Raw genomic sequence first — 21,631 nt, 5'->3', positions numbered from 1 at the left:
CCATTTTTTCTCCCACAAACTCCCCCCCGTCCTTGAAACGCCTCCATTGGACTCATATGATTTTCTACTGTAACATATTGACATCACTATGTAACACTTGCGCTACTATTGGCTAGTGGGACATCTCTAAGTGGTTGTCCAATCACAACAAAACCAGCCAGCGAACCAATCGGAGCAGACTCGGCTCTGGTTTCAGACAGAGGGTGAAAAGAGGTGCTGCAGCAGAAAAATAAAGAGCTTTTTGAACATTACAAAATGTAAACATGTCACACTAGATAGAAATATGAACCTGAAATGAGCATTAATATGTCCTCTTTAAAAATAGTTTTCCATACATTTGAACAAACCCTTTCTTTGAAAGCACCAAAACAAGTGTCTCATAGAAGTAGGGAAAATGGATATAAGTGTAACAAGACAGGAGAAGTTTGAGAAGGGGGACACTGTCATGAGAAAGAAACCTCCAGTCAAAACACAGAAGAGATACTGAGTGGGAAAAATGCAAGAGGGTAAGCGGACGTAAAAGCCAGGGTCGACGTTGTTATTCTAACCTCGAACGAGAACACCTCGGATGCTCCCGTCTACCACGGAGTCAGAGAAACAAAGACATGTTCAAGATGGGTCGTATGATAAATGACTCCTCTGCAACAAATCATGGCTTTAACATCAGCCCCGAAGAACCCTTAAGTGCACACGATCGAAGCTCCCGATTTAAAATATTTACATCCTATGAGAGGTCAGGAGGTCGCCTGCAACGCCTCTGTTCTATAGGTGAAGAAAAATGTGTTTACGGAGGGTGTCACTGTGAGAATGGGTTCACATCTGAGACACATAAACACAGAGGTACTATGGATGCTATAGGTCCGGATGCAGAAAGAAAGAAAGTTCAGGAATAGTCCATCTTAATTGCTGTAATCAGTGCCTTACACACTCCAGTTAATTTGTAAATAAATACTTTCCCTCTTTAGATTTAGTTTGTTTTGCCCCTTCAAATCCGGCCTGGGACCATTTGCAGCATGTCATCCCCTCTGTATCCCCCTTTCAACAATGTCACTTAAATAAAAGACACTGGTTGCCCAAAAAAAAATCTAAAAATAAAATAATAAGACTTTCCAAATGTCAAAGCAAAATATGAAATGAAATTAATTAATAAATAACACTAGTTTTAAAGCTTCCCAGAGGATATACAGTACAATAGCTCTTTAACATAATAAAAAAAAAATACTAAATACAAATAAGATTGTATTTATTTGCTTTAAAAGACAAGCAAAAACAAAAATAATTGAAAAATAAAAAGTTTTTGTAGAGCTCGTTTCCAGTAAGGATGACCAATGGGCTTTTTTCCCACTCCAGGTCAGCGGGGTGAGGCCTGACATGTTACACAAATAGCACAGAACTTAGCATGACCTATCTCAAATTGACCGGACCCATGACACCTCCATTGACCATCCAGTCCCCAGATACCCCTCTGCTGCCCCTCTCCCAACACAAACACCCTCCCCGGAGAGAGCCTCTAAGATCCCGGGCCTAATAGCCCCACTGGTGATTAAGTTATTTGGATCCTTGTGTTTGTGTTCTGTCTCCTGAGAAACCCCTCTGTCTCTCCCAGCCCCGAACTGGGATCCGTGCCACCAGAGCGAGCCTGGGAACGCTGCAAGTGAGCAGTTACCAGGGAGAGAGGGAGGAACTTCACAGGGCCGAGGAGGAAAAACAGGCCGAATGTCACATCTCGATTAACCAACCTGGACTGGGCGAGAACGTAGAACAGGGGAGTCCAAACTACGGCCCGGGGGCCAAATGCTGCCCGCGGACCATTGTGAATCGGCGCTCAGCAAATTCAAAAAGTATAATGTAATACGGCCCACAAATGAAACTTGTGCTTGTCTTATATTGTACTTCTTAAATATATATGCACAAATGTATCACACAGTAGTATTCATGCGTTAATAAGCCCACTTTTCAAATAAATTCAGTCAATTCAAGTTGGAAACATTTTCTAACAAATGTTAGTTGATGAGAAAAAAGGCCTAATAACTTATTTACATAACAAGCTTGAAATACACTCTTCACATTTCCCCTTATTATACAATCTGAGGCTTCTGTTTTGAGGGATGAGCTGCCAACTAAATAAATGAAACCCTATGGAGAGCTGGGATCAAGCCTGCTTTTTTTCTAAAGGCACTTTCAACTATCAAGCATAATTTACCTACATTTGATTAATTTTGCTAACTTATAACTGAACCTATGAGGCAATAAACCTCACCTCTAGTGAGTGGCCCAGCCCTTCGTATGTTTTTCTGTATGTGGCTCTCGGTGAAAAAACACCTCTGACGTAGAACCTGCTTTCAACTATAAAATAAAAAGTCTGTGGGAAAAAGTCAAAGCTGCTTTTGAAGAACTCCAAAGTGGGGGGAAAACCTGCTCAACAACTCTGGATGAATGCAGGTGACGCAAAAGAAAACATGGATAACAAGCCTCATCACGCCTGATAACTGTCACAATGCTGTTGAGAATCAATAGATAGATAGATAGATAGATAGATAGATAGATAGATAGATAGATAGATAGATAGATAGATAGATAGATAGATAGATAGATAGATAGATAGATAGATAGATAGATAGATAGGTAGGTAGATAGATAGATAGCTTGACCTTTACCTAATTTTCCATGACCAAAAAGATTACTCTCTCAGCGGTACCACTGAAAATGGTTTATTTGAACCTGGAACAGGAAAATAAGGTCTGAAACATGTTGTGCCTATCTAAAACAAATAAGATAGTAGGCTTACTAGCTTCTACAGCTAAAGCAACTAAAATCTCTCACCAGCAAAATACCTCGTCAGTTAAATGCCATTTTACGAATATAAAATTCCATTGTTGAGGTATACTAAAATAGATTTATATTGTGCAATTTTCCAAACTCACATTGGTTTCTCATACAGCATCTCTGTATAGTTTGTGTATTCACTCTCTGTCCTAAACGGCTTGTTGGAGCTCCGACCCCCCCCTCCCTATGAGCCCAGTGGCTGTCTGCGAGACAGCGAGACACAGCCCGAACACACACACACACACACACACACACACACACACACACACACACACACACACACACACACACACACACACACACACACACACACACACACACACACACACACACACACACACACACACACACACACACACACACACACACACACACACACACACACACACACACACACACACACACACACACACACACCCTGGCTAAGAGTTTGTGTGTGTGTACTCACACAACGACTCACAGACTCGCCGCGTCCCGCCGTCTCAGGGAGGAGAAATCGGCAGAGCTGCAGCTGAGAAAAGATTGAGTGTGTGTGTGTGAGGAAGTCCGCGGATTGGTCCATTTGGACCAATCCACGAACTTAACGGCTCCGCGGATATATATTGGGTATGGGCACGTCACTGTACCCAGGAAGAAAACAATGGAAAAAGAGAAATGTCCAACGAGGCGTTCTGGGTAACACAGACAGGTCTTCTCTGTGTTAGAGTTTTACTCGCTACAGGGTGTACTTTGAGGGTTTGTGACTCTGCAGACCGTTTCCATGCAGACAAACCTTCATAACACACAAGGGGACGGGTAATAACCAGAAAAGCATGACATGGGACCTTTAAATTAAATATAAATGTAAAATGTACAGTTTGAAGAAAAGTCCGGTTATAAGTGATATGCCTGTTAAGGATCTACTTTCAGCATGTGAAGGGTTACTCAGGAGGAAGTGTGTGTTGAACCATTAACCTAATCCAAAGGGGAGGGGGCTTTGTTTAACAAATTCAGGTGAAAACCCTTCCTGTTCTTACTGGAGGTCATAAACACCTATGAAAAGGTGGCTGGCGTCCCACAGGTGAAATAAATGTCCACCTGTGATGTTGAATTCTCTCTAAGAGCTATTGTGTGCTGCACTTCACCTTTTAGCAGTGTCAGGGAGGAGTGAACTACATGTAATTAAACTAATAGTTCAACTACAATTTGCAGTAGCTTTCTGCTAGTTCATTTACACTCATATTCGCATAGAAATGTAACTAGTTGAATGTCATGTTTGGTCATTTAAGTGTAGTTACAGTACCTAGTAAAGCTACAAACTATTTGGCGCTATTAAAAGGAAATAACACTTTTTATTTTCCAAAGTAAAATAATTTGGAAATATTTAGAACAGTGTTCAAGCTGTTCATACAGTGTAAGAGCGTCAAATTACCATTTTAAAGGTGGGGTAGGTAATCTTGGAGAAACCAGCTCGAGATCGCTAGAATTTGAAAATACACAACCGGAAAAAATCTGCCACTTCTTACAGAGCCCCTCCTCCAACACACACGAACGAACACATGACCAATGAGGGCACGAGATAAGTTTGAGCACAGATGGAAGGCTGACAGGCAGGTAGGCCATCCAGTTACTTTAGCCGGGCCGGCTCAGATGATTGGTCGTGCTTTTTACAGCACCACGGCTTCCACAGATGACGTTTTTTTATGGATTTTTTGTCAAAGCACTTCAGATATTCATTGCTATCGGATGTTAAGAGCATTCCATGGAATATAACAAAAAGTGTATCTCGAGCCGGTTTCTCAAACTTCCCTACCCCACCTTTCAGTAAGATTATACACATTAGTCCTCAAAACAGTGTAAAAAGTTACAAATATCTTAAAGTGAAATCTATATATGTTTTGGTTTAGGTTTGACATGTGAACAAGTGGCCCTTTTTGAAATAATCTATGCCAAATTGATGGTAATATATTTGATTATAGTTTAATTTCACTTGACATTGTCAATACGTTTTTAAGCATAGTTAGAAACACTTTTTTCTAAGTGGCTTCAGTTAACCCGAACCACTCTATATTTTCTAGAGTAACAGTTCAACTTCTTCAAGTGTGAAGTAATTGGTAGCTCGCAAAGCTATAATTTCAGCTTCCCCAGCACTGCTTTTGAGATAATTGGTTTCCATTATTCTTAATTTTCAAATCCACATGGTACTTAACTGCTAAAGATGCAGGTGCAGAGAAGAAGCAAAACAGCCTGTTGATTCAGTTATGTCTTGTGGCTGTTTTTCTTGCACTGAAGTACTTAGGCTACGTTAGGGGAACAACCGGTATTTTTTTATGTAGCTTTCCCTCTTCCATTAGAAATATTAGAGCAGTGTCTAAAGAACTGCCTTCGTGCCTTGCTTTGTCAACGACATTTAAAAAGTATATAATTGTGCACTTTGTATTGAAACAATGGATAGATAGATAGATAGATAGATAGATAGATAGATAGATAGATAGATAGATAGATAGATAGATAGATAGATAGATAGATAGATAGATAGATAGATAGGTAGATAAGTACTTTAATGATCCCAATTTGGGAAATGTTTGCGTTGCAGCAGCATAAAAAGACAAGGCAATGTACATAAGATAAATTAAGAAACTAGAAATAAACAATCCAAAATATTTCTGAAATAGAAATAAAATAGCATTCAAAAGTAAAAAAATATACATGTGGAACTACAAATGTCCAGTAACAACATTTAGTAATATTCAGCATGTGGGGATTAGATAAGACTTTGTCGATCCCAATTTGGGACATTATTTGGTTCCAGCAGCATGAATCGCAGTAGAGAGTAGACAAACAAAAAATATAAGCATCTCAAAATAGAAAATGTAACAGAACTAAAAAGTCATGTTGACAGAGAAAGATACAAATCAGTTTACTATCAGTCAAATAAACACAATGGAGGTCCACCTAACACCATTTAAAGTAGGATTGTATGTACATGTCATGTGTGAGGAATAGCTTGTTGTGTGATTACAGTAGTTTCACGGCTGCATCAAATTACACAGAGGCACGTTTTACACATTAGGATGAAAACAACCAGATGTGGAGAAATAAAAAACATGAGCTCGAAGTCCAGGGAGCTGAAACATTTAACCCATCATGTGGTCAATTGTTTAAATCACTGGGAGCATTTCATAAAGAGCCTAGTTGTTAAGCCCCAAACATCTATGATAGATTTCCCTCTTTATGAGTTTTGAATAATGAGAGAAATGTGTAATGGTTTAGTCAAGCTCAACTCAGCTCTGTCAACACTAAGCAATCAATTGCACTGCTGTCTTTCTGTACTGCTTTAACCTGTAGCTATCTTCTTACTATGTGATATTAATGTTATTTCGTTTTGTTTTGTCTTTTTTACTAGCATTTCCCGTATTATAAGCCTCTATGTTTTTAATGATTTCATTACACTTTTTATTTTTTTAACAGGAAATGTTATGCTATGCTTGAAGTAACGTTTTTTGTGTGCCTCTACTGGGACATGTCTCCATGCTTTAATGTTCAAAAAGCTCTTTATTTTCCTCATACTGCCTGTCTTCTCACCCTCTGTCTGAAACCAGAGCCCAGTCTGCTCTGATTGGTTAGCTGGACGTCTCTGTTGTGATTGGTCAACCGCTTAGAGATGACCTGCCTCTTGGCCTATCACGTACATTTTGCTGAAGCACTAAACAATAGAAGTGTGAGTTTGACATAGTGAGTCCAATGGAGGCTTTTAGACAGGGCTGAAGTGTGTGAGAGAAACTCCCTCTGGGGGGGACTTTGAGACTTGAGCCTTTGCAGACCATTTACATGCACTGACTTAAAACCTACATATACACAAATAATACTTATTTTTAAGGTTGACAGAGGATATTTGCCTCGTGGGTTACTTGTCACATTTCCAGAAATATCTAAATAAATTAATAAATACTAAACCGTCCTTGTTGGAGGAAGGGTGACTCTTTGTAGGATCTAGCATCACAACACGCTTTTGCTGGGGTCCCATCCTGTAAATCCTCCTAACCTACAAATGGGAGGATTTGTTTAGGCCTGCAATGCCAGGCTGGACTGTTTTCCAGTCTTGAACACACACGCACACACAGAAAAACACACACACACACTCATGCACAGCTAAATCCCTGGCAGTATAGGAGCTCATTACATTACAGAGACCCAATCCCTGATGGCTGTTTACAGCTGTCGCAAATGGTTCGTCCTGCACAACACCTGTCTGCAGCATGTAATCGTTAGCAGCCGTTTAACTCCCCGGCTTATATGGTCCAACGGTAGCCCAAAACAGAGTACTGTAAACTACGTGAACAGTGACACACACAGACAGACTGTACATACAACATGTACTACCACCTGGCAGTAGCATGCCATCTTTAACAGGCATTCTACACATCCCCCGGCCCACCGCTGCGCTGCAGCCAAACCACAGTGAGGTTATAAAGTGAACACAGCTGCAGTGGATCCTAACACACACACTTTTACACAGCGAGACACGGCTCAGGAGCTCAAGGCCACAGAAACAAAGTACCACCTTGGACAGTTGAACAAAACACTTTTGTTCACAAATGAAAACCTGGATTCGTATATGTCCATTAGCTTGTGGTGGCTAATGTTAGAATAGAATAGAATCCTGTATTGTCATTATACAGGTATACAATGAGATGAGTAGAGCTACTCCCTTTTTTAAGGTGCCATCAAAAATACAAAAACCAACAAGAGACGTACAACACTCAGCAGGAGACAACATGCAAACAAGCATTCATACTTCAATATTCAGATAAAGTTAAAGTGCAGGAATATATCAGTTTAAGTAAAATAAATATGTTTGAATGTGTATACAAATATATATATCTCAATTGTGTCAGTGCATGCTGGAGTTCAGTGCAATTATTGCTCTGGGGAAGAAACTACCACTTTAGACAGATACTGCGGTGTTAGTAATGTTATTGAGCCACCGCATGTTTGACTAATTGCTTCTTGAGCTATGCAACACTATATTTGACCATTTACTTTTATTATCACCTCTGCAAGTTTGGTCAGTTTGGTTTGTTTGTTTGTCTGTTTGTCAGCAGATTTAGAAAAAGACATCCTGATTTTCATAAAACTTGAGAGGAGGAAGCATTGGCCAAGGAAAACAAATTAAAATGTTGGAGCTGATCAGAATTGCAGGGTGGGCGGACACACCAATTATTTTTCATTTAATGTAACCGGCCTTGGTGGGAGGTCGTGATTTGCTTTCTGAAGCCGTTCTAGTTGCAATTAGTTTTCTCACTTCTGGCTAACTGGCTGCAGTTAAACGTACATCATCATGCCTTAATCATTACTTAGATGATATGATTCTGAAATATCAATGTTTTTTCCCACATTCACCCAACCATGTTTAAACGATTTCATCACTCTCGCTTGAGAAATGATTCGAGGTCTTGGCTTTAAAAATTATTTTTCTTTATAATTAATGTGTGCGGTCCGATCCCTCCCCTTTAATTACCTATTGTAAACTTTACTGACTTGGTAAGCTTTACGAATGGCTGTGAGGCATATTTGCTTTGGCTTCTAAAGGTTGGGAATTCCTCGAAATTGTTCGCCGGGTCTGGCATGAAAAGTGTTTTCCAGACTAGATTATCCAAGAGATAATTGGACAAGTTCCTCTCGGGCCATTTAGGGCCGACTATTTTTACAGCAAGAAGTCAAGTTTAACCATTTATCAAACAAGAACTTGGTCAATTTCAGCTGAGATTAATTATTTAAAAAGCCTGATGGAAAACATTGTGAATGTCAAGATAAATTGAGCAGACTGGTAAAATATAAGAGTGAAACATTAGGTTAAGGATTGGAAATGCATCAGGGCCACAGAGTGAAGACTCCTTTAAGATGATGATTGGATCCATTTTCTGTGTCACCACAGCAATCACCGCACAAGATTTAGTAGAGGTTCCACGAATGTAACACATATGGTATTCCTAATTAAAGGGGACACTTTATCAGTGCTTTCGAACATGTGGGTATCTGGAGTGCATACCAATCTACAAAGTGGGAAATATGACAACCCAGTCAGTTTTTGTTGGCTGTTTAAAAAGTCATTTAGGTCTGGCGTGGCTCCTCTTCCTAAATCGCTTGCAGGCCAATTAGAAATGAACGTGTCCCATCTGAGTATCCCGACCAACATCCTAAAAAATTACCGTTGAGTGTTCAAGAGACATACAGGAAAACAAAGCATTTCAGGGGGAGAGAAACATTTTTTTTTATCTAATAGAAACCCAAAATGTAAGTATGAACCTGAAATGGGTGTAATAAGTCCGCTGCAAACAACGTCACTTCCTGCTCCCCTCTATGCATTTTTTAACTTCCCTTCCACATTAGTTGCAGCTAGCCAAGGAATGGTAAATGCAGTGAAAGTGGACGTTTTTCTCACACTCTAAAAAAGCACAAGACAAACAGAGGAGAAGATGGAGTGAGAACATGTTTCTCAACTCACTAAAGGTCAGACATGAGCAAGACATCAACTGTTGTGCTGGAGACCAAAGCCTGAAACAACACAGAGGTTGCTGAGAGTCACGGCATGGCTCTGACTTTGTGACGGAGCCTGGCGATTCAGACAAGCAGAAAGTAACAAAGAATCAGATAATCAGAAACACAGGCTAATAATGCAGCGTAAGGTCTTAACAGGACTCTCCCACTGAAAACAAGACAAGCACAAAAGCTTTTAGGAGAGATCTCGAGTTTCTAAAAACAACAAAACTTCTTTAATTGAGTTTTTATTAGACCCAAGAGATATTAGTGCACAAGGAAGCGATAACTGAAGATCAGGAAGCTGTGTGCCAACATTGCATGTTTTGATGTCTGTCCTGACATCACCCCTGATTGCAACACATGCAACAGTGTCCTTCTATGACACCATTCACACAGTCTGCACAACAAATACATGACGTGCATCTTTCCAATGAAGCTCATCTGTGGGTGGTTTAAGGCTTTGTGAAAGTCAAAGAGGCTGAGACTGTTGATACTGTACTAATCATGACAACCAAATTCATTTAAGATAAAAAAATGTATATTCAACTACCAAGCAGCGGCCTCTTTTTAAAGTGAAAATCAGTTTGCGTGTTGACAACATGGCCAAATACTTCAATGTAATGTTGTATATTTTGGCCTCATTTGTGTCTTCCCAGACTGACATGGCCCATGAAGTCTCATATATTTTCCTTCAGTATGGAAAAATCGTCACCATCTCAAATAATAAAAAGCACTTTATTTTTATAGTTTCACGCAGAATTTAAAAGTAATGGTTTGTGAAATTAAAATAAATACTAAAAATGGGGAAATATGAGTGTTTTTATGTCGGGCAGGTTCCAGTCCAAGTGTGAACATGGTAACCACAAAATCATAGTTACAAAGGGCAAGTGCATGCACGCCCATGGAGCAACTAAAGCGATGCAGGCAAGTCCCCGCATGTCAAAGCAGACACATGGAGACACTTGAATGTACTATGTCGTCTTATGAAGGAGTATGACCTTCAAAAGATCTGGTAAGCAACTAAATCTGGTGACCTACAAAATATAAAATACAATATATCAAGGATGTCAAGAATGCTGTGTTTGAGCAATCAGATCTCCATTTCAATCTATAGGGTCTGGGAACGTGACACTACTTCATATATCTACTGATTGGCTTTCTTTGTAAACAACATCCCATTTGTGCAACCAAAGGGAAACATGGAGTACCGCCCTATGATTGTGGATGTAACCTATCAAGCTAATCTGAGTGGCCTGTAAGCATCTCAAGATCGGATCAAATAAAAGGTTTATGTCACGTGGCTAGTGGACATATAAAGAGAGATGTATGGAACTGTCTGGAGCCAGAGCCCAGTCTGCTCTGATTGGTTAGCTGGCCGGCTCTGTTGTGATTTTGTCAACCGCTTAGAGATGTCCCGCCTCTTAGCCTATCAAAAACAATGTGTTGGAGCTCTAGCCAATAGAAGCGCAAGTGTTACATAATAATGTCATTATGTTACACAAGTAAACAAAGGAGTCCAATGGAGGTGTTTCAGGCAGCGGGGGAGTGTGTGAGAGAAACTCCCTCTGGAGGGAACTTTGAATTTTAGCCTTTGCAGACCATTTACATGCACTAAAACCTCTCTCATGTACACCCCCCTGTGGTAATACCACAGTGCAGCTCAACAAGTAGGAAGAGTAAAGAGATAAAGAGTTTGGACTCACATCATCATCTGAGGAAGGGGAGCGAAGCGTGAGTGAGACCGACGGAGGAGCAGCGAGGGGGAAGGGCCTGTCCTGGGTGAGCGTTGGCATGGTGACCACATTGGCGGTGATGGCCCCTGCTGTCTGGATCTGAAGCACCTGGGTTGGCTGAGACAGCACTATGGGACGTCCTGAGAAAGAGAACGCAACACATACACATTTTTAAATGACAGGTCTTAGGCATACTATGACCATATTTTGACTGTGTGATTACCACTGAAAAACTCTGACTGTGTTTATGTGTGTCAGTTTGTTTTCATGTTTATGTTCTTATCCCACATTTGCCATCTTCTACAAACACATTCAACCTGATATTCTATGCAATCTGGAAGCAACATCAGTGTGCCTGAGAAAGACCCTCCTGCGAGTACAAACGGAAACAGTTCTAAACAGTTCTAAATTGGTTTGAATCCTACTTAAAGGACAGAAACAACTTTGTTTCTATAGGTTATACACATCTGAGTTGACAAATATGACATGTGGGGTACCTCAAGGCTCCATCTTGGGGCCTCTTCTCTTTAACGTCTACATGCTACCACTGGCTCAGATAATGAAGAACAACAAAATAAGTTACCATAGCTACGCGGATGACACACACATTTACGTAACAATTTCACCAGGAGACTATGCTCCAATTCAAACACTGAGTAAGTGCATTGAACAAATCAATGACTGGATGTGTCAGAACCTTCTCCAAAACAAAGATAAAACTGAGGTAATGGTTTTTGGAGCAAAGTCAGAACGTATAAAAGTTAGCGCTGAGCTTCAGTCTGCAATGTTCAAAACAACAGATAAAGCCAGACATCTAGGTGTAGTCATGGACTCTGACCTGAGTTTCAACAGTCACATTAAAACAGTTACTAAATCAGCCTACTATCACCTAAAGAACATATCTAGGATAATAAGACTAATGTCACAGCAGGATTTAGAAAGACTTGTCCATGCTTTTATCTTCAGTAGACTGGACTACTGCAATGGTGTCTTCACAGGCCCAAAATACATTTCTGACCTCCTGCTAAATTATTAACCATCCAGATCTCTCAGGTCTTCAGGGACTGGTCAGCTTTCTGTCCCCAGAGTCAGAACTAAACATGGAGAAGCAGCGTTCAGTTATTATGCTCCAAACATCTGGAACAGACTCCCAGAAACCTGCAGGTCCGCTGCAACTCTGACTACTTTTAAATCCAGGCTGAAGACTTTTCTTTTTGTCGCTGCTTTTAATTGAACTATTCATATCTTAAACTGCACTGTAACTTTTATCCATGTATTTTTTCTTTTTATGTTTATTTTATTAGCTTTTCTTTTTAATGACTGATTTTAAATGCCATTTTCTTAATGTCTTTCATTTTTTGTAAAGCACTTTGAATTGCCTTGTGTTGAAAAGTGCTATATAAATAAACTTGCCTTGCCTTGCAGCAGATGGTACAGTCCAGCTCCGTAAACTCCCCTCACAACTGGTGACCTACATTAACCCCTTGTCTTTAACGGGAATCTCTGTGTTTAAAGTACAGGTGGAAAAGATGTTTACCATCGTGACCTATGGTCTTGAACTTCCACATTCCAAACTGAGAGGTGTGCAAGGTTTATGTGTAGGAACACGCATAAACCTGTGTGCTGACACACATTCAAAATGGATTATGGTGTAAAAGAAAAAAAGCAGCACCTTCAAAAACATGATATTCTCCATGTTTATAAATGTGCTGTTAATGCAGGAGCCCACCAGAGTGTAACCCAGCCCTCCCAGTGAGATTGTGCCAGGAACCATTCCTCAAACGGACCCAGCGACTGCTAATACTAGACAACCTGTCATTACTAATCGTTAGCCAGACTTGCTAATGAAAGTGTGGTGCAAACAAACAAGCTCAACATCTGTAAGAAACATTTATGAGAATGAAATTAAAATAAATGTAATACCTCAGGAACACCTGTCTGTTTTTATAAATACCGGTCAAACACAATAAAATGTAGCTCATGAGTAAATATCTCCAATGTCTTTCCTCCATCTGCCAGTATAAAGCCCAGAGCTCACTCCTCAGCTGTGAATATTTCAGAGATCTTAAATCATGGAGACTCGTAACACTGAGCAGGCTTGACTTCCAGCCGGAGCCCTAAACTTGGATAACTTGGCTTAAGCTATCTGCCATCTTGGCCCTTACCAGGATGACAGTTGAGCCAAGTTCAAACTCAAGTGGAAGGAGGTCAGATGCTCCACCCTCCTGGGTCCCAGGCAGTGACATAAGTATTTACGTTGGCCTAAGTGCTGCTGATGTAACCAGATTGGTTAACTGGGGAGACTAAACCACAAAAACTAAATTGTTTTTGTTATCCTTTCATGAACAAATTACCATAATAGCTCATGAATAGTGTTTGGTTTAAATGTGGGTTATAAAACAAACGTTCTCGCTTGTTTATCTATACAGGCTGATTCCCAGCATTGTATTATTTCTCAACCGTAGCCCAAATGTAGACATTTTGTTTAAAAAAGAAGAATTATACACTTGTAATGTTTGATTTACTTGTTATAATTTAACCTTTAATGATTGCAGCATGGAGCAGTGATGACTGAAGCTCATGAGCTGATCAAGCACCATCTGCTGGCCAACACACTACACTGTCTGTTTTAGATCCACTTTTATTCTCCATCTATATCAACAGCTTAGGTCAAAATGTGGATGAAGCTACTTTACATTTTTATGCGGACGATACCGTGATGTATTGTGCAGGTCCCTCCATTAAGGAGGCTGGTGTTAAATCACAGGCTGTTTTTAACATTATTCAGACTCAGCTCTCTGAACTAAAGCTTCTTTTAATAAATGTTGATAAAACTAAGGTAATGCTATTTTCAAAAGCTAAAAAGACACCAGAGCCTGTTTTGGAGATTGTTACTATGCAAGGACAAGTACTTGAAGTGGTTACCTGTTATAAATACCTTGGTATCTGGCTTGATGATTGTCTTACTTTTAAACTTCATGTCAATAACCTGCTTAAAAAGCTGAGGGTTAGGCTAGGTTTCTTTTTCAGAAACAAGTCCTGTTTCTCGCTTGAGGCCAGCTCCACTTGCTTGGAACAGTCTTCAGCAAGAATTGAAACTGAGCAATCTCATTCCTCTGCATGTTTTTAAAGCTAGGCTAAATGAAATGCTCGTTGATACAATGGGCACTTGTAAATGTCTATAACTATGTAACCTGTAAATATAATGTATAATGTCCTTTATTGTTTTATGTTTCATGTGGAACCTATATGCAGCAGGTCTCCCTTGAAAAAGAGATCTATGATCTCAATGGGACCAATCTCGTTAAATAAAGGTTCGAAATTAAATTAAATGACATTTTAAATGATTGTCTAAGCAAGAATGAACGAAACTCATCAGACACAAAGAAACAGTACTTATAATAGGTTGTCTTTCAATTGAAATGACTCTAATTAGAGAACAACACATTGCTTGGTCACAATTCCAGCACCGTGATCTGATGCAATACAGTGTGAAATGATGCAACGTGTCTCTGTGTGTTGCAGTGAGAGCTCTGACCTGGAGGGGGCGCTGGTTGGATGCAGATCGGAGCTTGTTTGATGACAGGCAGCACAGTGGTTTGCAGGGGCTGGATGATGATTGTCTTTGTCTGCAGGGGGGCAGCATGAGCGAGGGGCACAGCTGTAATCAGGGGCTTCGGCTGGATGGAAACCTTTGGGCCAATCTGAATCGGCCTCTTGATTGGCTGAGCTTGTCTGGCTGTTATGTGGATGGGGGGGTTGGGTGGAGTGAGAGAAGGAAACAGTATTCAGGTTAATACAAGCAGAAGTGGGAAGTAGTGGAGTACAAATACTTCGTTACTGTACTTAAGTACATTTGTCTGGTATCAGTACTTTACTCCACTTCTTATTTTTCTGACGACTTTTTACTTTTACTTCTTACTTCTTACATGTTGAACACAAATACCTGTACTTTCTACTTCTTACATTTTCCAAACAGCTGGTTCCTTTAGTCTGAATGTGTGTTTGGTGGCGTGATCATTATTCTTTAGAGTCATTGCGTGCCTATTGATTTGAACACGATCCGTGTATCCATCATTTCCTGGTCTTCTCTAAAGAAAAGGGACCAATGAAAACGTTGTCATGTTGCCGTTGTTCAGCATGGAAACATTCATTAGCTAACAATGACATTATTGTTCTATTAATATAAAGGGAGGTCAGGTACTCTTTAAAACAGCTGCTAGTTATGGGTACTTTTTACTGAAGTACATTTCAAAGCCCATACTTCTTTACTTTTACTTGAGTAAAGACGTTTAGTTAGTACTTCTACCAGAGTATTTTTAAACACGAGTATCTGTACTTCTACTTGAGTAAAGGATGTGTGTACTTTGCCATCTCTGAATACAAGGAAAGGCTGGTTCCAAGCTCAGGTGAAGAAATGTGTATTTTTAGGAGCTAGTTCTTTTCCAACATTTGCCAGTATGTTTTTACTGAGAGAGACGAGTTCTTCTTTGTTCGTTTGGTTAATTGCATCCCAGAATGGTAAAAGTCCAGAGATCAAAAATCCCCACTGGATTTTAAACAAAGCGTAGAAACATATTTGACAGCTGCTGAGCGAGCAGGTGTTTGGTGATGGAGCTGCCTCACCTCGCGCCGTCTGGCTGTTCCTCTTCGGAGCTTTCTTAGCTGGAGGAGAGTTTACAGAATAGCTGCTGGACTCTGAGCAGAAGGAAACAGGAGAGAGCTGAGATTGTGGAGATAGAGCCTCGTCCTGGAGGGGAAACAGAGAACATTGCTGTCTATTAGATATTGGACCTCTTTTTTCTACATCAGATGTGAAAAAAAGCATGGTTGTAATCCTGTGGCAACGTCATGTTAACCCCTTTAACAGTAGCACTGAATCATTTCAAATCAATGTCTAATGGCAACCACTTCAGACATAAATAATTACAAAAGGATTTCTGTTTTTTGTGGGAAATTGTAATATTTGCAACATTCATCTCATTTGGATTTAAAATAATATACAAATGATCATGGTATTATTGTTGCGAGTCTCTGTACCATACACAAAGGTGTTTTAAGGTGTAGAATAACATTTTAGGCCAGGACATCTTTGCAGCAGCGCAATACTTTGTTCAGAATGGCAAAATTGACGAAATTGCACCTCCTTAGATTTGGATATTGTCCATATTGACAATTTGATAACATTCTGATAACTTCATCAACCCTTATACAAAGTTGAATTATTATGACTTCTGCTGCTCAAAAATGCACATTTGTAAGCTGTGTCAGTTTTTGCACAAGGGCCTAATATTGTCATCCAACAGGCTTGTAATAAACACATTAAGTCATAGCAGCCTTTGGGTCATGATGCTAGCCTGCAGTTGTCATTACTCATCAACAACCTTCAAGAAAGTAGAGAGCCCTGTCTGACAAAATACAGAATGATTGCTGTCACATCAGATGAAATATGACTCTAGTGTCCTTGTCAGTATTCAAAGACTCCAGTAGACACATGTGTCCTTGGATTCAGTCAGGGTGATACAGTAACAGAGTATTGGTGCACAGTGTTGGGGCTAGACAAAGATGTAACCCCTGTCCATGTTTTGACACACTGTGAAAACATCTGCCTGCTAAATTATGCTAATGTAGCTAAAGTTGTCAGCACCTCATATTTGACGAAGGGGCGGGGCAGCGCTCAGGCGGGCGGCAAATTATTAACTTGACAAGGTGTTTAAGGCTTTTGTTAATAAGTGTCTAAAGTGTGAATCCAAAAGTGAAGAGCAGCTGTTAATGTTTGCACACCATCTGGATGGAGCTTTTACTTGTCCCAACTGCGCACCAAGAGGGGAGCATATTTAAATACCCACAGCCGATAACAATGGTACACATTTACATTGGAAATACAAGTCAAATACCCAAAAAACCGAGGAGGTCACAGTGTTGAAGACAGTGACTTACTTGTAGGAAGTATGGGGACAGGGCCTCCACAGAGCCAGGGGAGGGGGCGGAGCTCAGAGTGTGAGCAGGTGACAGAGAGTCCACGCTCACCTCACCATCTGGATGCACAAGGACAAAGACGACAACAAATCTGTCACATATAGAGGCTTATCTTCTTAGGCAGAAAGGATTTACTATCACTGCTTATTTCCACACATACATTCAACGATAAACCCTTTCTATATCCTTTGGTTTATTTAGCATAAACCACTGTGTCCAATTTATTCACACTTCAGGGTTTCAACATCTTTTAACTTTTAAATCCAAGCACTTTCAAGAAAAACTAAACTAAAAATGACTCGGGTCATCAAAGCCTTCATCATCACGTTACAATTGTAACTATAAATGCAAGTTGGCAGAATTACTTTATACCCACTTCAATCTATCACACTCCCACACATGCACACAAACACAGGAGACATGTAGCCTAAAGAAGTTCATCTTCACCATGTGATCAAGACTGTCATAGCAAATCAAATCATGAAGCAGCCATGCAAACATTAAATGTGTGGGGGAAACTTCTGAAGCAGTTGGAAACAGGACTCAGAGAGGCACGAGGAGAGCTGGAGCTTTGATGGCAAACACTGACGGTTTATTTGGAGTTACGGCCGGAGAATTGACAAGACAGGTGGTGTGTCACGAGTTGACACGGCGGCTGCCAAACCAATTCTGAAGAACTCTTTCTGTAGCTCGAGGTTTCAACTAGTTCGGAGTGTAGTAATCAACATTCTTCATCAGTGAGACGAAACATTACGGACCCTGAATCTAACTAGAGCTCTCGTCCGTAGGAAAGAATGTGCGCCAGGGAACCTACGTCCTTGAACAGTAAACTACCTCATGGCGGCTTGTGCTCTGTCAGACTGGCAACAACAATGCGCCCAAGCTGCCCCTCCTTAAGAGAGATAGCAGAAATACCCAAGGCCGTAGATCAGTGCCGTGGGAAAGGAGACAGTGAGAAGAGTAACCCTAACCCTAACCCTGATGAACTGTGTCGAAGGTTGAATACCTAATTAAATTATTCCCTAACAAAATGTACAAATGAAAGTCACTTGTTTTGTTTCCTTATATTTCGCACAAATTAAAGGCAATATAGAACTGCTAGTACTCTTTCCCAAATGTAGATAATTAGATTTTTTTGTTATTGTAATATTGAGTTAAAAACAAATGCTTTCAATAATTGGTCTATTGGTTAAACTTAATGCTTCAAGCTTCAGAAAACAAAAGTTTACCTAAGAATATTCTATCAGCCAAATCACATTACACGGGTTACATCATGGAAAATAGAGAGATGGACATTGGAAAGTTCAGACTTTTCTTATTTTATGCTGAAAGGTGATAACCATGTCTTCACAGAAGTCACATGTACCTGTGCAGCTGCTCCCGTCAACTTCCTTCCACGGCAGTATGTCAATGTCAAAGTCCAGGTCTGGACCCTCATTGGCCTGAGACATCAAAGAAACACTTTTAAAACAAAAGACTGGCAGATTGGGAAAAGATGTCTGACTAATGTGCATATAATAATAATAATAATAATAATAATAATAATAATAATAATAATAATAATAATAATAATAATAAATACCGCAATAAACCGTATTTGATTTTGTATTAATTTACATTATTTAATTTCATATTCTGATCTTGTACATATCCCATATTCTATTTACATGTATATAGACTTTTTGCACTACTTTTTATTTATTTATTTGTTTATTATATATGTTGCATTGTTGGAGGAGCTCAGGTCAGAATAATGTCATTGCCATTTCTACACTGTAACTTTGTGCATATGACAATGAATCTTTGAATAATCACTAAAAAAGTTGTTGTTCACTGAGCCATGCATTTGTGACAATTGCAGAAACAGGGACCATTGCCAAGAATTCCTGTTCGTCTCTTAAGTATTCCTGAGTACACCTGACACCTACAACGTAAAACATGCTGTTGTTCCTGTATCACATTTCATTTCCTTACATAATATCATGTTTTACAATGTAAGCTAATCGTGCACCTGCAGCTGTGGCTGTCACCGACGGTTAATAACCACAATTATTTGAGTTTCAGGTTGCCAAAACACATTTGCATACTGAGAGGAAGAACTACTCACATAGCTGCCATGCTGCAGGGCCTGAAGCAGCTCTTCTGCATCTCCCATGTAGTCGAGCTCATCAAACAGGCTAATGTCTGTGGAACAACAAGCATGAAACATCTAGTCAAAATGCGGTCACACAGATAAACAGACAAATCATGGCTTTAGATTTCACATATCATGATTTATCCCAGCAACAATGATATGCACTCATATATCTGTCTGATTAAAACAAATATCCAATGTGGGTATGAACTGGCAAATAAGGATAGTGTAAAGTAATTGACGCTGTTTCTACATAGTTGTGTAACTGTGGGCATTGTGTCCATAATACATGTTTATTGTTAAAGTCGATGCTGATCAAAACGACCAATTTTAACAATTTCCGATAGTTCACATGATGCAACTGTCTAAAAGACAAAAAAATGTAAATAATAAAAACTGAACACAAATAGTTTCTGTAAAATAAATGCTAGGGAAAAATGTAAATAATAAATGTCATGCTCAAATGTTTCTGGCCTATTATTGATAATCAGTCGCTGGTTAATTTGGAGCTGTGTTCAACATGTCGAATGAGATTGGGGGCAAAAATAAATCCTTCGGGTTGGCTGCTCAGCTTCGAAAAACAGCGGCCTAGCTTCAGACAAGCGGCTGACGCAAAGAGAAGATGGCAAACACTATTTTCATTAGAAATATTTATGTCATATGATAATTAGGTACCACTTTACAATAAGACTACCCTTATAAAGGGTTTATGAATAGTTTCATTTTAATTCATTTATTAATTAGGTTGTGAACACTTTATAAATCATTAATAAGCTTTTATATGACATGAGATAAACAGGGCAACTGTGACCGGTTGCTTGCCAAATAGTGAGCCCACATCTATATGCACTGCTAAGTATTATATTGGCTACTTAGCTTACTTCGTCTTCTTCATTAGCCAGCATCCTTGGTATATGTTGTTCACTGAGTTGATTCTCGCTAAGTAGCCAATATAAGGCTTAGTCAACTTGCCAAATAGTGAGCCTGTGTTGATGTTAGAACTGGTTTATAAATGGTTCTTAATGATTAATAAAGTGTTTACAACCTAATTAATATCCTAATTATAACCCCTTTATGAATCCTTTATAAGGGTAGTCTTATTGTAAAGTGGTACCCGATAATTCTAACTGTCGGATATTAGGCTAATTGGTAAGTTAGAATCATAAGTACCACTAAATTCTACTATTTATGTATCAAGTCTACATAATGCCGCTGCCTGGTGGCATCTATCATTTTTCCAACCCAGTTGAGATTAAACCACGCCCACGTCTGCATTAGCCTAGCTTTGCACTACTGCGTCACGGGTGTATAAAGAGAACGCAAATAAAAGAAAAATAATAATAAAGGAAAAGAAAATAAATGTATTTTTTATAATAATAATTGAACAAATAACATATTTTTAAAATATATATTATATATTAATATTGAACGATTAATCAACATATATTGCATGCTATGCATAACTGTGATCTTATCTCACATTTAGAAGCGACTGGAGCTGTTCATCTTCCGTAAGAAAACGCAATCGCCAAGCGGAAGTGGGCGTGGTTAAATCAAAACTGGGTCGGAAAAACTCAAGCCCCTAGGAAGTGCGCAGGACTCAGATGAAAATATCCGTGCTGGCCAAACGGCGGTACTACACTTCCGTTTGGTTGCCAGGCCCGGAAACACTTTTTCCCATTGACTTACATGGGGAAAGAGTGGTCTGTAAATCGTTGGATAATTTTTTTTAAACTAAATAAACTACCCAGTATGAACACTTGTATAGCCCTTATTAAAAACATTCGTTCCTCAAGTTATAATAATGTGCTAATAACGTTATTCTGAGAGTTATTTCCCTCTGCATTATGAACACGCATCTAACCCACGGGACCGTGTATATATATATATATATATATATACAGTGCAATCATTCTTTCATGCTAAATGAAGCTCTGTTGCTTGGATATCACTAGATCCTGTTACAGCGTAATATAAGTAGGCTACATAACGATTGATGTGTACATTAGCATAATTACTAGCTAGCTGCTAACTGCCGCCTCGTTAATATCAAATCCATCATAATAACAAATCATTACCATGCTGTCATGAACGTGCGGTGCTGTTACGTGTACGCAAATTGACGTGCTTGATGTGAACGAGCATTTTGGTTAAAGTTGCGCATGCGCTATGAGCGCACATACGCGTACTTCTCATGCATGCCGGGTAATCTGTGACGTTTCGCTCTCTCAAAAGTTGGGCCATTTTAGCAGCTCTCATAGGAATAAATGAGGCCCAGCCTCCCACGCTGTATGCAGTTCTTATTATACATCCATGAGCCATCCGGTACGGCTTGCGCAGTGCAAATCGGGTGGTCACAGTGGAACTGGTTCAAAATTCGAATTTTGTGCTCGGTCAAAAGTTGTTATTTTATGCATCAGCACCTTGTATCTAAAGT

General features: G+C 39.6%; 1 protein-coding gene across 1 annotated transcript in view; it reads right to left on the bottom strand.

Annotated features, from left to right (window-relative positions):
* atf6 (activating transcription factor 6) overlaps positions 1–21,631 on the bottom strand; it is a 48,929-nt gene that overhangs the window by 26,138 nt on the left and 1,160 nt on the right. Inside the window, exons 2-7 of the mRNA XM_034081217.2 lie at positions 19,168–19,244; positions 18,427–18,502; positions 17,022–17,119; positions 15,708–15,831; positions 14,620–14,820; positions 11,052–11,221 (exon numbers count right to left, since the gene is read on the bottom strand). Of these exons, the coding sequence (XP_033937108.1) occupies positions 11,052–11,221; positions 14,620–14,820; positions 15,708–15,831; positions 17,022–17,119; positions 18,427–18,502; positions 19,168–19,244 (746 nt within the window). The remainder of the gene's footprint in view (positions 1–11,051; positions 11,222–14,619; positions 14,821–15,707; positions 15,832–17,021; positions 17,120–18,426; positions 18,503–19,167; positions 19,245–21,631) is intronic.

Source organism: Pseudochaenichthys georgianus, chromosome 4, assembly GCF_902827115.2.
Source record: "Pseudochaenichthys georgianus chromosome 4, fPseGeo1.2, whole genome shotgun sequence".
In the NCBI taxonomy this organism is placed as follows: domain Eukaryota; kingdom Metazoa; phylum Chordata; class Actinopteri; order Perciformes; family Channichthyidae; genus Pseudochaenichthys; species Pseudochaenichthys georgianus.
This window is presented reverse-complemented; position numbering and strand designations above follow the sequence as displayed.